Source organism: Orycteropus afer, unplaced genomic scaffold (genome assembly GCF_000298275.1).
Source record: "Orycteropus afer afer isolate SDZICR_OR568_19922 unplaced genomic scaffold, OryAfe1.0 scaffold00005, whole genome shotgun sequence".
Lineage (NCBI taxonomy): Eukaryota > Metazoa > Chordata > Mammalia > Tubulidentata > Orycteropodidae > Orycteropus > Orycteropus afer.
Window position 1 is genome coordinate 30001995 of NW_006921592.1, and position 11691 is coordinate 30013685.

Sequence of the window (11691 nt, forward strand, 5' to 3'; positions counted from 1 at the left end):
ATGATATGATGGAGACATTGTGGAGGGAAGGATAATGTTTATTTTAGAGCAAAGAAATAAGAGAATGTTTGGATCCAGGCTAGAAGAGTACAGAAGCAGCCAGTGTGAACTTCTGGTCCAGGAAGATGAAATTATAATTACTACTCCCACTAACACTATCTTCCATCATGACCTAGTAATCAGTACTGTAAAGAACATCAAAAAATTGGCTTAGAGTTTTTGAAAAATGGCACTGTGTTTCAATAAAGAAAACAAGAAAGGTTTTAGTGGAAGTTACTTGCCAGTATTTAATGTTTACTTGTAACTATTATTTTTCATGTTGTATACACACACACACACACACACACAAACATTTGCTGTTTCAACATTTTTCACATGTATGATTCAATGACATTAATTACATTCATCATATGGCACAACTGTCACCACTATCCATTTCTAAATTTTCCCACCACCCTTAAACAGAAACTCAGTGTCCCCTAAACAATGACTCCCCATTTCTGCCTCATTCCACCCTCTGGCGACCACTAATAATCTTCAGTCTCTGTACATTTGTCTATTCTAGCTATTTTGTATAAGTGGAATCATATATTTGCCCTTTTTTGTCTGTTGTACTCAGCATGATGTTTTCTAGGTTCATCCATGTTGTAGCATGTATCAAGACTTCAGTTCTCTTTATGGCAGAATAATATTCCATTATTGGAATGGATAGACTACTCTCTTTTTGTTCATCCATTCATCTGCTGATGGACATTTAGTTTGTTTCCACTGTCGAGCTGTTTTGAATAATGCTGTAACTGAACATTTTGTTCTCATGCATTCATTCTTGACTTCATTGGACAGACTTTATTGTGTGCTATGTACCAGGCCCTGGGCTAGGTGTTGAGGAAGGAGATGCCTCAGACAATGACATTGTCTTCACAAAACTCCAGGTGAAGGGGAAGGGTGAGAGTCATGGAAGTTTCAGTTCCCTGAAACATTGTAGGTGCTGAGGCAGATGTGTTATAGGGGGTGATGGGTCAACAAAAGCCGGCAGGAATGTCCAGGTGGTAAATATGGTTAACATGCTCGGCTATTAACCAAAGGTTAAAGGTTCAAGTCTATCTAGAGGTACTTCAGAAGAAGGCCTGGCATCTAATTCTGCAAAATCAGCCATTGAAAACCATACAGAGCTTAGTTCTACTCTGATATACATGGGGTCATCATGAGTCGGAGTTGACTCAGCAGCAATTAGACTGGACCCAGTAGGCATTTGGGAGAACGACATGGATCATAGAGGAGGTGACCTTTGAATCAAGGCCTAAAAGATGTATAGGTCTTCACTAGATAGACAAGTAAGAGCATTCCGAGAACAGAAGAGCATGAACAAGAGTTAAAAGAATTTTTTGAGCTATTGTTCTGGAATTTCATTGATTCTAAGATATGCATGGTTTTATATCTCAACATCTCTGAAATCTGGACTCCATGCACTAGTTTAATTGGCAGTGCATGTTCTTCATAGTACAGAAAATAAGGTACATGTTATAGTAGATGGCATCTTAAGTTTGATAAAATAAGGTATTGATGTGTTTTTCCATCAGGCAGTCTTTCTTGGGTGTACTGCTCCAGCTCTAGTATGTCTTTGTTTCAGAGGTAGATATTAATATTTTTTATTGAGCAGGAAACTAAGATGAAATGACTGAGTCCCTTAAATGAATATATGAATTGAATTTGACAGAATATTTAACAACTGTTGTTGATTTAAGAGCGCTGATAGCATAGTGATTAAAGCATTCCACTGCTAACCAAAAGGTCGGCAATTAGAACCCACCAGCCACTTTGTGGGAGAAAGATGAGGCAGTATGCTTCTGTAGAGATATATAGCCTTGGAAGTACTATAAGACAGTTCTACTCTGTCCTAAAGGATCACTATCAGTTGGAATTGACTCAGTGGCAGTGGGTTTGGTTGTGGATTTTAATAGCAATGATGGCTGGTAGTGATGGAATGAGGGGAGAAAATTGAGATGTGGCATAGTGCCTAAGGCATTTGACTGCTAACCAGAAGGCTGGTGGTTTGAACCCACCAGCCACTCCTTGGAAGGAATGCTGGGCAATTTACTTCCATAGTGATACTGCCTTGGGAACCCAAGGAGGGGTCGCTATGAGTCAGATCTGACTTGATAGCAGTGAGTTTGGTTTTGGTTTATGTACTGGAGGCCTGGCGATGCAATGGTTAAGTGCTAGGCTGCTAATCAAAAGGTTGCCTGTCCCAACCCACTCAGTGGTTTCTCAGGAAAAAAAAACATCTGATGATCTTCTTACGGCCTAGGAGTTCTGCTCTGCCATATAGGATCACTATGAGTCAGAATCAACTGGGCAGCACACAGTAACAATGACAATAATATAATGGACTAGTCTATGAGCTATCATATTGCTTTTATCCAAGTAACATGGGAGTCTCTGGGTGGTACAAACAGTTAATGAGTTTGGCTGCAACTGAAAGTTACTGGTTTGAGTCTACCCAGACTCAAATGCACTGAGTCTATGCACTTAAGAAGAAAGATCTGGTGATCTGCTTTTTTAAAAAATTACTCATTGCAAAACCCTGTAGAGCAGAGTTCTACTCTGACACACATGGGGTGCCATGATGTAGAATTGACTGACTGGGCAACTGGTTTGAAAAGCAAGTGGCATGTAACTTCGGGGAGTTGTAATGATACTAAGTATATGATGCATGCTATAAAAATGTGCCTAGCACTCTTGATGTCAAGATGAAATCTTGATGGTACAGTGCTTATGAGTTATGAAAACAGAGAGAACATCTATAACTCATTTTCAAGTCACAAGAAGATAGAGCAGATATAAGCTGCAGTGGGTGGGATAGAAGGGAGGTTCTGCCTTGTGCGTCTGTAAAAAAAATAATAAATCAGAGAGAAATTACTTTTGGAGTTGATGGTGGAAAGTGTCCAAGAACAAAAACAAGCATCCCAGTACCTAAACTTAAGTCCACTGGTACCATGTAAACACATGTTGGTAGAATCAGTTTCTGCTCTGTCATTAAATCCCGTCGTGACCCTGGACAAGTCAATCACCACTTGGATTTTGGTTTCCTAGGGTGCTGGACTTGATCAGAGTCCCAGCTAGTGTAACAGTCAGCCTTTTTGAGATGTGGTTTCATTGATGTGAGCTTGGTCATGGCGCTAAAGTCTTGTTTATCCCATGGTTTTGTGGGCTCTTTGAAGAGAGTGGTACAAAAGTTGATAAGTAAAAGCACTTTTTGGCTATTTATTAAATGTTTGAAAAGGCGAAATAGAAAATTATACCCCCTTGGGACTAGAGAAAGTCACAGTGATGCTTTTTCACTGACTTTGATCTCAAATGTTTCAATGAAATATATGGCTAATTTGGTGAGAAAATTTCAGAGCCTAATTTTTTAAAACCTGAGCTCATAGTTATTTTCATTCGTTAGAAATGGAACACACTGAGGAGTCATGGAGACCTGGCCATGTACATAATATAATGGACTAGGCTATGAGCTATCATATTGCTTTTATCCAAGTAACATGGGAGTCTCTCGGTGGTACAAACAGTTAATGAGTTTGGCTGCAACTGAAAGTTACTGGTTTGAGTCTACCCAGACTCAAATGCACTGAGTCTATGCACTTAAGAAGAAAGATCTGGTGGAAAATGTACAGAATGATTAGACCACAATTATTATTTTTATAAATGATTCATGACTACATTTGCCTTTCTCCTCCTTGCTTTTCGTTTTTCTGTAACAACACAGATTCTTGTGGGTTTCTTTCTTTCTTTTTAAATCCCCTTTTGAGTATGTCCCAAATTTGACCACATTGGAAGATCATTACTCATGAATTTGAAAACTCTGTGTCCAATTTGGTCATCATACACTTTTAGAATGAGTGGTTTTTTCAGAGATATCTCTTCCTGATTTTTTTTTTTTTTTTTAATTGGGTATATGTTCAATGAGAATGCATTAGAATGAAGAGGAAATCAACATTGGAGAAACATGGCCAGACTATGTCCTCTTAAAGAGATTTTTTGGAAGGCCAGATTGGGAATAAAGTAAACCAGTTAAACAAGTTTTATTTTCAGCAATGCCAACTTTCCTTGCTGGGTGACTCAAGATACTAGCTATTCTAGGAAAAACTTGGTTTGATATAGGTAATCCCATCTACTTCCCACCTTAACCCATTGGGTAAGGAGATTAGAAAGTATGATTCTTAATATGACTGAGCACCTCTACGTAGATGTAGCAGAACAGAAGCACATTTTGTTTGATGATTATGGAAGGGTTTCTATTGTAGCATTATGACTTTTTCATTGGAATTAGAGGAAGTGCTCTGATATCACCAGTATGAAGAAGGATGATGATCCAAGGGCTGTCTCTAAAGAATGGGTCTAGATATAACTGTGCACATGTGTGTGTTTACTGATTTCTGATGTAAGGGACATGGAAGCTAACCTGATTCATTTATTTTTAGGGGCTCTTGCCTTTGGGCCTCAGTGCAAGTCCATTGGAAAAAGCAGCTGCAACAATCTAGTGGTTACCAGCAGTCCCATGATGGTTCAGCGACTGGGACCCATTTCACCTCCAGCAAGCCAGGTCTCTACAGTGTGCAACCCCATCAGTCCTAGCTTGCAGAGGGCCATGAATGCAGCCAACCTGAATATACCTCCTTCAGATACCAGGTCTTGCATTATTATTATTATTTTGCTTATTTATCGTATAATCACACCCCACGAGTGAGTGTTTTCTATTCCTGAACACACATGCACATGCATGCATGTGCCTCCTTCAGTCTAAGCTTTGGAGGAAAGTATGATGGAAACCAACTGTGTAGTGTACTATCATCTTAGTTGGGAGGAATGATTTCATAACTGCTGTCTTGTGGCATGAGTGAAATGAAGCTTCATTTGAGATCTTGGGGCTTAGGGGAACAAAGTTCAGTGTGTACATTTGTCAGTTCCTGGTGAAGCATGTCATATTGTGGCCTAGAAAATAGAGAGGTTCTCTATACCTCTCTTACCTGCTAGGTTTTCATTGTATATTTTGCAGAAGGCCCAGGATACTTTACAGTCTGTCCTTCCACCCATCTGTCCAAGTTCTTATTAAGTACTTACTGTCTTTATTTGGAATCCCTGGCTGATGCAAATGGTGAACACACTTGGCTGCTAACTGAAAGGTTGGAAGTTTGAGTCCACCCAGAGTTGCCTCAGAAGAAAGGCTTGGCAATCTACTTCTAAAATGTCAGTCATTGAAAACCCCCTTGAACCTAGTTCTGCTTTGACACCCATTGGGTCACCATAGGTTGGAGGTGACTCATTGGCTACTGGTTTTGATTAGTCTGCATAATCTAATAGCCACAATTTAAGGAGATAGTAGAGAAAATAAAGAGAGAAATCATGAGTCTCAAGACTTTATGATGTGTCTGGGAAGCATACTTTTAGGTATGAGTTACATAACAATTTAAGACAATTCATGGCCAACTACCAGAAAAGTAGATACCATGTTGTTGATGTTGTGTGCTATGGAGTGATTCCAATTCATAGTGACCGTATAAGACGGAGTAGAACTGTCCTATAGGGTTTCCTAAGCTGTAATCTTTATTGGAACAGATCACTGGATCTTTCTCCATGGAGTAGCTGGTAGGTTTGAACCACCAACTTTTTGGTTAGCAGCCAAGTGCTTAATCATTGTACCTCCAGGTCTCCCTTTGTAGATACCATCCTGCTGTGAATCTATCTCTGTGGGAGAGATTTGAATAGAATAGAGAAATCACCCCCTCAGACAAATTTTTCTCTGAAGGTTGATATTAGAGGGGGCATAAAGCTTAAATCCTGGGCAATATGTAATGACTATTTTCATATTTGAAATGAATTATTTCATCTTCCAGAATTTATCTTCTTGAAAAAACATAATCCAAAGTTTTTGCTTCTTAGCCTTGGTTCTGAGATGCCCTGGTAGCATAGTGGTTAAGCACTTGAAAGCTAACAAAAACATCAGTTGTTGGAACCCACTAGTGGCTCCGTGGGAGATAGACCTGGCAATCTGCTTCTGTAAAGGATATAGCCTTGGAAACCCTATGGGGCAGTTCCACTCTGTCCTAAGGATCGCTGTGAGTAGGAATCCACTTGACTTGATGTTAGGACAACAACGGCCCTGCTTCTGCTGTAAATGACCTTGTGAAGGAATTTGACCTCTGAACCTCTCCTCTTCTTCTGCAATTGGAATAACACTGAGGTATCTTGCATTTCTAAAGTCTCGTTTCTTCTCTCTCTCCTTTCTTGTTTTTCTCTTCCTGCCCCACATTTTCTCTCTTGTATCTCTACACTGCCTTCCTAGCTGCTATCTGAGACTCTGAAATTATAGCTCTGGAATTTTTTTTTTTTAATACCTCTTTTTTTGGTGAGGTAGAAACTTGTTTTCCACCTGAGACTTTTTGTGATGGGAAGCTGCTGTCATTTTCCCATTGATGATTATGCCTTGAGGGACTCCTCAGACTTGCTGAGTGTTGCATGTAAAATGAACTGTGCTCCTGGGATAGGTGTCGCTGGGAAGCCTCAGCTTCCTGTCTGTGGCAAGTCCAGCCCATGCCTTGAAGGCAGAGAAACATAATTAATGGAGAAGCTGACGGTAGGCCCGGCACAGACTGCATATACTTGACGCAGTCCCTTTCATGGGGTCGGCCAGGAAAGGGTCATTATCTCAGGGTTTTCTGGCATATTTGATTCCTTAGCATAATTTCATATTCTTAAAAGACAACATCTTCAAGATGCACTGACAGGCATTTTTGACTGTGTTTTCTGCAAGTCTTTCTATGGAAATAGTTTTTTTTTTTTTGCAGGTGAGCAAAGAAACAGGAATTGGGAAGTGGCTTGGTGAAGTCTGGAACTTTCCTTTAGCAATTTGGAAAGGCCACATTTGTTTGTGATTCTTAAATTGGTTTGTGTGTTTTGTCAGAGGAAAGAACGGATAAGACATAATAGCCCACTTGAAGGCTTTCTGCTGTCTGGAGATAAAGGGAAGGTGGAGAAAGAGTCAGCTTCATGTTTCATCCACTGAGGGTATGGGCTGGTGGGCACTGGAGTAGGAGAAAGGACATGAATTGTTCAGTCTGAGATGACCACCCTATGCAAAGCCTTACTTTGCTGGCTGCAGGTAAAAGGATTATTTTAATGTATAAATATATTTTTAAATTATTTATTTTTCCTGATTTATTTATGTAATTCTTCATCATTATAGAAAACTTGTCCCTGAGTGGCACAGACTACTGAGCAATCAAGTACTAGGTTGGAGGTTCAAACCCACCCAGAGGCACTTTGGAAGACAGGCCTGGCAATCTGCTTCCAAAAGGTTTCCAGCAGCCACTGAAAAGTCCTTTAGAGGAGTTCTACCCTGACACATAGGGAGTCATCTGGGTTGAAATTAAGCCAATGACAGCTAACAACAATAGCAACATAGAAAGTGTAGAAAATATGGGAAAACACACGTGAGTAAATAAAAATCATCCTGAATCCTATGACCTGGAGACAACCATGTGTAGACTTTTGAGGTCCATCCTTTTCTTCATACTTATGCACATACATCATAAACATGGGTTCTCCTCTCTACAAAATTGATATAATAATCTATATAGTTTTATAATTTACTTTTTTGGTTAATACAAACACCTTCTCATGTAATAAACGTCTTCTTAGGCATCAAATAATGGCTTCTTGCTGCCCAAGATTCTGTTTTATTAATAAAATGTATAAATAAAAATGTAAATTTTAATCAGTTTTTTATTATTGGGCATTTAATTATGTCAGTAGTATTATTAATGCTTTTTTAGATCTACTCTGTAAATCTCTTTTTACACATCTCCAGTTTTTAGCCTTGGTTTGGGGGCTTCTGTGTGATCTGTGAGTACTTCTTTTGAGCTTGGCATTGGACCAAGTAATTCAACTTGATCATCACACTTCTTATGGCCCAATGAGAGAGACTGAGTTCTTGCCTCATTAGCAAGCGTTTTTCATACAGGTTTGATTTTTGAGCTGTATCTTCTTTCCTTTCATATATACAGACAGTCCCCGTTTTACGAACCAGACTTACAACTCCAACTTGCCTGTAATGTTATGTAAATTTGCCCACACTTTGAAATGATTCAACCAATCCCTACTCATAAATTCTTCCTCACAATCACTTTCACTTGCTGCACGCGCAGCTTTTAAGTCATATAAAAGGCTTTGGGCCTTTGCTTGCGCTAAAGTAAGGCTAAATGAGAATCATATACACTTGTTCCAACTGACCTACAAATTCCACTTTAAAGACTTAAAGACACATCTAGGAAGGATGCCATTTGTAACCTAAGGACTGCCTGCACTTGCAAATTAGCTCTGAGATCACCAGAAATTACACCCTTAGGGTCTGATGAGCACACAGAGATGGTGATTGTTCTTAGTATGGATAGCATCACAGCTCTTTGTCACTCTCTTTCTCATGGGCCTGGTGAGCTCATCAGCAGGGGTTACAGATGACAGTCCTTCATAGCCATTCAACATGGTGCTACAGAAAGAGATCAGAATGTTTGGGTTTCAATCCTAGCTTGTGTGACTTTGAGCCTGGCACACCAGGTCTCTTAACAAGCAAAGCGTGGGGACCACATGTGGGGAGTGACATGGGGAAAACAGCAGAAAATGTATGTGATCCAGCTAGGTAGCTGCCTATATCAAAAGCCACTTCATTTGTATTTCCAGAAGGATTTTGATTCCCTCTTCTTCTTCTTCTTCTTCTTCTTCTTTTTTGAATTTGGTGTGACTGGGAGGAATTTCACAGAAACATAGAATGTTAGTCTTTGTAAAAGAGAAGTAGTAAAAAAAATATGTTTTACTTACCTCACAGGTTATATCAAGTGAGATACTGCATAGGGAAAGTGCTTGGCAAGCTGTAAATGATGGTTTATTCACTTTCTTAATCAGCAGTTTTTTTAAGTGTTTACTATGTATCTGACACTCTAGTGGATGCTGGAGAGACAAAAAAAAAAAAAAAATATATATCCTTTCTCTTGAAGGGCTTTGTATTTTATTGAGGAAGATAACGAACACAGATGCCTGAAGCTAGCTGCACTTAAGGCAGGGTACAGACAGGACATGGAGTCCCTGGGTGGTACCAGTGGTTAACATGCTCAGATGCTAACTGCAATGATGGAGGTTAGCATTCACTCAGACACTCGGATACAGGGTTTCACCCTGGAAAGAAGTGCCTGGAGAAGACAGATCCAAAAAATCAGCCATTGAAAATCCTGTGAAGCACAGTTCTACTACACACATGGCGTTGCCATGAGTTGGAATTGTAGGATGGCAATGCAGTTTAGGTCAAATTTGAGAAAAATGAGAAGCGTCTCTCAACAATGGAACAAGTGAACATGTTTCCTCAACCAAATAATATAATCTCCACAAGCAAAATATGCAAAACCAAAAAACCCACTGCTGTTGAGTTAATTCCAACTCATAGTGACCCTATGAGTCACTATGGTGTAGTGCTTAAGGCATTTGATGGCTAACCAGAAGGTTGGCGGTTCAAACCCACCAGCCACTCTGTGGAAGGAAGACTGGGCAATCTACTTCTATAAAGATATACTGACTTGGAAACCCAAAGGGGGTTGTTGAGTCAGAATTGATTCAATGGCAGTGAGTTTGGTTTTGGTTTAGTGGCCCTATAGGACAGAATAGAATAGCCCCGTAAGGTTTCCAAATCTTTAAATTTGTAAATCTTTATGTAAGCAAACTGCCTCTTCTTTCTCCCATGAAGCAGCTGGTGGGTTTGAACCACCAGCCAAAGGTTAGCAGCTGAAAGCCTTAACCCCTGTGTCACCAGAGCTCCTTAAACTATTCAGTGGAAGGTAAAAAAACTGGAATATATTTTCTAGATAAAGATTGATAAAATACTAGAAGCTCTTATTCCCTGCTTAAAAATCTGAAATGTTCCTACATGACAGTGACCAGGCAAAAATAACACCTGTGAATTGTGTCTACTCAACCCCCAGGTCTGGTACCACTCTGGTTCTTTGTTTCCTAAAAACTTTCTCAGGTACAAGGGGAGCACAGTCAGTTGTCTCTGGCACAGCTGCTATCAGCTCGGATCAGAACACAACATTTCAGTCTGTCTGAGGGAGGGACCCAAAGGTGTTTGCTATCCAATTCTCAGGGGTCCAAAGCTGGGCTCTGAGCATGAAGCCATGTGCTACCAGTGTGCTAGGAAACAGTGGAAAGTGTCCATGAGAACCAAAAAAGAGAAGGCTCAGAAACCACATTGGGGCCTCTAAAAGGACTTCGGCCTGGATATGAGGATGTGTATCAAGCAAGAGAAATCTGTGTCAAGGGTAACTGGACATACATTCCTGTCATGTCTGTCATTGGTAGACATCATGTTGATCATGGTGTTGTAGTGATCTCAGAGCTGAGATGTCTTCTTACTAATATCTCATGCTTATAAGATACATCATTCCTTATTGTGGAAAGGAATAAGAGGAGGATGGTGAGAATGTTTCTCCCTTCCTTCCCTCAGCTCCTTTGCCACACTTTGATGTTTAAGCACTGGAAACCATAAATGTTATTTTTGGGAGACACAAATTCCATATAATATTTTATTTTGATTAATTTTTGTCAGGAAATGACATCGTAGAAAGCAATGAGTCAGCCATATATCCCCAGTATATTCTATGTCTGAGTCAAGAAGTAGAGTGAGTGATGTCCAACCTCTTTGTGACAGCTTTTCCATCTCAGGGACATAGCTTTTCTTTTCAATTATTTGTAAGGTAAACATATCGTTGTTGTTGTCGTTATGTGACATCAAGTTGGACCCAACTCATAGCAACCCCTCCTTGGATTTCTGAGGCAGTATCACTAAGGAAGTAGATTGCCCCATCTTCCTTCCGAGGAGTGGCTGGTGGGTTTGAACCGCCAGCCTTCTGCTTAGCAGTCAAGTGCCTTAGGCACTACGCTACCAGAGTTCCCAACCATATCATAGTGAAATAAAATGGACCTTAAAGTGACTAGGGCTACATTGCAAACCATTTGGATTTGCAGATAACATCAGGATATGAAAGTATGATTTTTAAAGGGTAGGAAGAGGAGGAGAAAACCTATTACAAGTGTTTTTTGAAGGAAAAAAAAATGAAGCAGATGATCAGCTCTGGCCCCAAAGCTTGTCCCATTTAGGGACAAGGGCTCATCGAAAACCCTAGATTGATGAGTGCTATTTCACTGCTACACAGCCCAAGTACATGATTCAGGCTTAGTTTGTTAACTTCCTTATATATTAGTCAAGTGGCTGTTGAGTCACTTCCAACTCATGTGATCCCTTGTGTGCAGAGTAGAACAGTTCGTGTGGTTTTTAAAGCTGTGACTTTTCAGAAGTCGGTATCCAGGCCTTTTGTCTGAGGCACTTGTGGGTAGGTTCAGTCTACCTACCTTTTGGTTACTAATCAAATGCTCCACCCACAGCACTACCCAGGGACTCCTTATGCATCATAACTGTACTTTATCTTCTGTTTCTCTTTCCTGGAATGATTTAATATTGTGTCTGGCTGAGTAGCGACAGTGTCAGTTGCTCTTTTTTTTTTTTTTAATCTTCCTAATTCCTTAATAGGGAGCTCTGGTGACGTAGTGCCTAAGGCATTTGACTGCTAACCAGAAAGCTAGCAGTTCAAA

At 40.0% G+C, this 11691-nt stretch overlaps 1 protein-coding gene across 1 annotated transcript in view; it reads left to right on the forward strand.

Moving 5' to 3' along the window:
- Positions 1-11691, forward strand: part of GLIS3 (GLIS family zinc finger 3) — a 650925-nt gene that overhangs the window by 188194 nt on the left and 451040 nt on the right. Inside the window, exon 2 of the mRNA XM_007939384.2 lies at positions 4482-4689. Within this exon, the coding sequence (XP_007937575.1) occupies positions 4482-4689 (208 nt within the window). The remainder of the gene's footprint in view (positions 1-4481; positions 4690-11691) is intronic.